Source organism: Nanorana parkeri, unplaced genomic scaffold (genome assembly GCF_000935625.1).
Source record: "Nanorana parkeri isolate BGI_ZX_2015 unplaced genomic scaffold, ASM93562v1 scaffold144, whole genome shotgun sequence".
In the NCBI taxonomy this organism is placed as follows: Eukaryota; Metazoa; Chordata; class Amphibia; order Anura; family Dicroglossidae; genus Nanorana; species Nanorana parkeri.
Window position 1 is genome coordinate 405,933 of NW_017306412.1, and position 6,000 is coordinate 411,932.

Below are 6,000 nucleotides of genomic sequence, written 5' to 3' on the forward strand. Positions count from 1 at the left end.
ATACAATTTTTTATTTTTTACCCCCTTAGCTGCATTGCGTTGCGTTTCCGTTCCGCTTTCGTTGCGTTTCGTGCGCGTTCGTCCGTTTCCGGACCGAACAAAATGTGACATGCAGTATTTTTTCTGTCGTAAGCTGAACGGACTGCGCACGTGATAACTGGAGCCCATAAAACACATAGGGATACATTGGGATGCATTTTGAGTGCAGCAGCGTACGGAGCCGGTCAGCACACAAAACGGACGTCGTGTGAACAGGCCCTAAAAGTTCCCAGTTACTCCTGATGTTTTATTTCTTCAACCTTTCAACTGATTGGTGCTAGCTAAAGTGCCTTAAAAAAATGACAGCTCTGTCCCATAAAATACAGATAAAAGTGATTCAAAATCACTTCTGTTACGTGCAGAGACTGTTTCTGATTTGTTTATTCAGCTATGTTGAAATGTAAGCAATTGAGTGTAAGTGGTCATTTAAATTGAAATCTTTATATAAGCACCCAGTTCTGTCATATTTTGCTGGGCGGAGGGTACTTAGCCCTGTGCAATCTCTAATTTGCAACTTGGGGCCTGTTCACACCATATGCATTTGTGATGCAGTCCATTTATTTTGACTGCTGCAGTCAAAATACATCACAATGCTTTCCTATGGGCTTTCTTGTGCCTAATTCACACCATTGCAGTCAGTTCGACTGCAGTCAGAAAAAGTACTGCTTGTCCTACTTTAACTGCATCAAGACGCATCAAAACGCGACACAAACGCATTGCAAATGCATCAAACGCATTAAAAAAAGACTCAGATTTGAATGTCATCGTCCAGGGACTTCCTGGTTGTAGTGTGGAGAGATATAGCAGAGATGGAAGGTGTGGATGCGGAGGAAATATGTGCGTGACTGTCCCCTGCTGTACGACAGCAAACATCCCCAATATAAAAACAATTGTCGGAAGATGGCCAAGTGGAGGGAGATTTGTGAAAAGTTGAACCCTGATTTTGGTGCGATGAACAGGGTACAGAAACAGCAATGTGGTGAGTCCACTTTTGCTCAAACATATAAAGAAAGCATGACTGAGCTCCCAAACGAACAAAACAAGCGTAGGAAATGCTCTGACAGGAAAAGGAAGTGACCTACATGCCTAATTAGCATTTTCTAGTGCAGAACTAAAACGCATCAGAAACGCACTGCAAATGCATCAAAACGGATCGCAGTGCAACTGCGCAGATGCACGCAGTTGTGATGCAGTTTCTGGTGATTTAAACCCGCTGCTTTGGCCTACATGGGCAAAGCACTGATTACTTTTGACACCGCAGAATATGTAATGGAATGCACGTAATGAAACTTAAGTTTTTAAAAGTGCGTATCTAGTATATATTTTGACACAATGTCTTGTGGACAGATTGCTTCATTATGGCATTGCTTGCCTGTATCTGTTCCTAGACCTTGCTTTGTCACATCATATTTATACTTCGGGGGGGTATTTTTGACCAAACGCCATACATGATTTCTGAAGTATGCACAGTTGGCCATGAACTAGCAGATGAGATGTACTTTGGTTCTAAGTTTGGGACACAACGAACAGAAATAGTCACATCTATATGAAAAATGATCGGCACTTCTTTTGATGTGTACGGTAGTTTTTGCTCTAACATAGAATCTAAAGTCTCCATCTGAGACCTAAAGTTCAGTGAACCCGGCACCTAGCAAACAAAAGTTCTCTACCCGTGATAGCACTGTGATTTATCACTGAGGTATGTGTCGGGGTGTGATGTGATTCAGCAGACTTTGAATGAACTTTACCTTAGGGTCATATTGTAAGGGATCCTGTTCAGGCTGGTCCCTGTAAATGTGGTTTTTATGCCCACACAGCTGCCAAGTTGCATGCCAGGCATACTTTTTGTTTCTTAACTGAGAATATGAATAGTCGCCCTATTGATCAAAATGGAATCTCTGAAATGGTCATCACGTTTTGTACTACATATGTTTTGTGATGGAAAAATTGTAAAATATCTGTACTTGTAAACCAGTAAGTCCAATTTTTAATGCATGTTCACTTTTGCTGGGTTAGTTTAATGTGCACCGAACCTCAGAAATTGACTTTAGCCATGCCACCCCTCTTACTATCTCCTTAAAAAGTTGCACCTCAATTGTCTCGATCTCACACACAGGTGCAACATCGGCTGTGGTGGAATGTCAGGTGGTTAGTCAGATGGGCTAACTTAAATTGGACCTTGCACCGAAATGGAAGGTCTGCCTAAAAAAATTGTTAAAAAATAAAACCCAGTGGGAAAACAAAGAAAAGTTCACCTTAAACCCGGCTTCTGCCCTCTGGGTCTAGGTGAGCGTGACGTAATGGTCCTTCCAGTGAGATTCTGGGAATTCTGAGTTTCCTAAATCTTGCTAGATGACTCTCATAAGTCGCTGACGTAATGTCAGGTATGTGTAACACAATAAACATTTATTTTATCTAAACCCAGTTCCTGTTGTTGTTTTTCAGGCACGGATAGCTTTCCTGCAAGGTGAAAGAAAAGGTCAAGAAAATCTGAAGAAGGATTTAGTACGAAGAATAAAAATGTTAGAATATGCTTTGAAGCAAGAGAGGTAAGGCCTGACAAATGTACATTGAGAATTATGAGGCGAATGATTTTCACTCAGCCCCATAATCTGAGCCGACCTGTGACAATGAAACTGTCACAGGTCGGCTCAGTAGAACCGGAAGTGAGCGAACACATACCATGGATCGCTCACTTCTCGATCTATACCTGCAGAGAGCCGCGACTGTCGCTCACAGCTCCCTGCAGGGATCCCCCTCCCCTGTCCGATTCTCCAGCGCTGACTGACGAAACGGACGGGGAAGGGGGCGGGCTCTGCCTCTGGATATTCAGAGCCAGCTGTCCCTCAGCAGTCTCAGTAAACCGCGGGCTGTAGCTCGCGGTATACTGAGCTTTGGGTCACGGGAGAACGCTAGTTTGTGTTCTCCCGTGACCCTTAGGAGAACTATGGGGGAAAAGCCCTGACCCCATAGTTCTCCTTTTAAGAAACAAGCCGTAGATGCTGTCCATGCCCTCTTTCAAATATTTGTTCTTGTGTTGTTAGCGTTAGGACCTGGTGACAATTGTACTTGGAGGTAAGAAGCAGTAAAGCCCCATTGCGCAGTAATGCACCATACCATTTAAATGGGCTGCCAACCTTAATGCATGAAAGCGATGTTGTTGTGTGGCCCTTAGTCCAGACTTAAATAGCACTCTAGACTCAAGCAGAACTTTAATCCTCAATGAATAAAAAAAAAAAGCACCCCTGTAAAGCCAGGCAGCAGCAACAAACCCTTCCTTGTTATCTTACTGATGGCCCATCACAGTGATAGGCAGCACCACTATCTTATAGGAATGTTCATGGGGTAAGAGGGGTTGGGGTAGAGCTAATAAGCCGAACTGTGTTTGCTCCCTTGGTTTGGGGGTGAAGGGGTTCTGTAAAAGAATCATGGTGTGAGACATAGAAAATGAGGATTTTGGACCCTACTTCTTATCTGCAGCGTCTGTAGTATGTAGATTTAAGCTTCAGGTGCTGGAGGGGTTGAGTTCTGGAGACTTCAGCCCACGGACTGCCTGCAGGCAGTGGGCTCTTGAAAGTTATCGGGCTCCCTGCCAAATCCTCCCACCAGCTTCTGATGGTGATCAGCCTGTAAGACACCCAGTGATTGATGTCACAGGGATTGCATGTGCCAATATCTGTACAAAAGAGCAATGTCAGATAATATTCCTCAAAATATGTTATGAGGGGGTAGGACATTTCTATAATTAATATTGTCTGGATGAGAGCTTTCAATGAAACCTTCAAGATGCAGATAAATCCACAGCTGAAATGGAATTCATGTGGCTTACTTGTGCATGGAGTTGTAAATCTAAGAAGTCTGTGTGATGATTTACTCACCTGCTAATCTGGCAGGTGCCTTGGCTAACAAATAGGGGTTAATTCATAGTTTGCCATGGCAAAAAAAAACAAAACATAGTTGGTACATTTCTGCAATTTAGGCACTTTTCCCTGGTTTTGTATCTATAAAAATACTGCAAGTACAAAAAAAAGTACCTGATGATCCTGTGAGATCCTAACTGCCTGTAGGGGGTTAACAATGCTGTTTCTGCGGCAATGAAAACCCAAGCGCTGTTGTCAGCCCACATTACTTCACATATCACTGCAGAGGCACCATTGTTGTCTCACTACAGGTAGTTAGAATATTTTTTCTTCTGCACCCCCTCCCGGGCATAGAATTTAAAGGTTATCATAGCATTAGGAACCTTTGTTTAGCAGTTTTTGTATTTTTTTTAAGGATACTTTTTTTTTTTTTTTTCGTATGAGGGTTTAAAACGGAGCTAAACACAGTGAATTAACTTGGTTCTTGAAACCGTTACATTCATAGCATTCCTTCAGTGGTAATGGCCACCATATCTAGTGTGCTTAAATCTGCTCAAGCAAGCTTTCAAACCCTCAAATGACCGGTGTCATAGCTGGTGTACAGCACCATAGCAACTACACATCTAATTTGACGCCAAGATGGAATCGTCCTCAGCTGTAAAGGATAGGAGAGTTTCATTCCATTTCCAGCAGCAGTTTGTGTTCTGTAAAGGTGCCCATACACCTTATGAATGTCGGCCGAATTTTCGTTTGCGATCGCGTGTTCGTCCGATTTTCGTAAGGTTGATGGGGAGTCTACGACCGCAAATACTGCACAAGCGTACGACATTCGTGTTTCCAGCATACTAGAAAACGTTGTTCGATCATACGATTTTGGCAAGGTTGGTGGCGTTTCTGTACATCAAAATTCGTACGATTAAACACTGCTCATGCGCAAACGAAAATCCGTGCGGTCGATGAACAAAATTCTTCCAGGTTATTTCTGCTAAAGACAGCTAATCGAACTGTGCAATGGTCGGGGCAGGATGGGGCCGCCGTACGAAAATGGTACGATGGTTCAACCATCTGACGAAAATTTTCGGACGATGATTGCATCGTCCCAAAAATATGGGCACCTTTAGGATAGGTTCCATTTTAGGACTTGGGTGAAGGTAGGCTTTAATGTTAGGTTAGTGTAGAATTAGGGTTCAGATACATTTGGGCAAACATTATATTGTACATTTGTATTTTTTGTTTGCACCAAAATCCCTGTGCTGAGAAAAGCGCCGAAAACCAACACCCCAAAAAATGATTAATGTGAACTGAAGTTGAAGGTGTGTTCATTCTTTTCTGTGTCTCTGGTTTAGAAAATGTTCCCTGGGTCCATAGTATGTAAATGTCTGAACAGTGTTTGTGGGTAACTTTACCTTTCGTGGAGAGCACAACCACATATCTCCCAATCATTAAGAGATATATGGACATGTGAGTGGGTGAATAAATTCCCCATGTGCTCAGTGGAAATATCGCTTTCCATTTACCTTTTTATTATTGTGATTACATTTGCGTGTTCTCTTTTTTTAAAATCTATTCTAGGGCAAAATATCATAAATTAAAATATGGAACAGAATTGAATCAAGGAGAAATGAAGATGCCAGCGTTTGAACCAGGTGGGCAATATTAACGTTGACCTATTAGTAAGTTTAAATGTCTGAATGAACAATTTCCTAGCATGTCACACTATTGGGACTGCAACTAACAATTATTTTCATAATCGTTTAGTTGGCCGAATGATTTTTTTTGATTATTCCGATAAAATAAAAGACGGATTTTTTAAATAAAATACACAAATGCAGTGTTACAAACCTAAAGTTTACTTCTGAACAAGGTGTCGGCGATCACACTGTGGATGGGAGGTGCATTGAAATGAATGGCACCACAATGCACATCCCGTAGCAGAATTTGTCAGGCCAAAACTAGGAATTGGTTTCATGGGTTTAAAATAATGTGAATTGAGAAACTCCAGCCTATAATCATCAGTTTAGAGTTGGCCATGAATATTGGCCCCAGAATTATTGCATGCGGCGATACCTAACGTGTGGCACAATCGGTGTTTTCGCATGTA

At 42.1% G+C, this 6,000-nt stretch overlaps 1 protein-coding gene across 5 annotated transcripts in view; it reads left to right on the plus strand.

Moving 5' to 3' along the window:
* The window catches only part of STRN3 (striatin 3), a 56,412-nt gene that overhangs the window by 14,319 nt on the left and 36,093 nt on the right, over nucleotides 1–6,000 (plus strand). For all 5 annotated transcript variants that reach the window (XM_018554165.1, XM_018554168.1, XM_018554167.1 and 2 more), the window contains exons 2-3: nucleotides 2,485–2,588; nucleotides 5,472–5,545. In XM_018554165.1, the coding sequence (XP_018409667.1) occupies nucleotides 2,485–2,588; nucleotides 5,472–5,545 (178 nt within the window). The remainder of the gene's footprint in view (nucleotides 1–2,484; nucleotides 2,589–5,471; nucleotides 5,546–6,000) is intronic.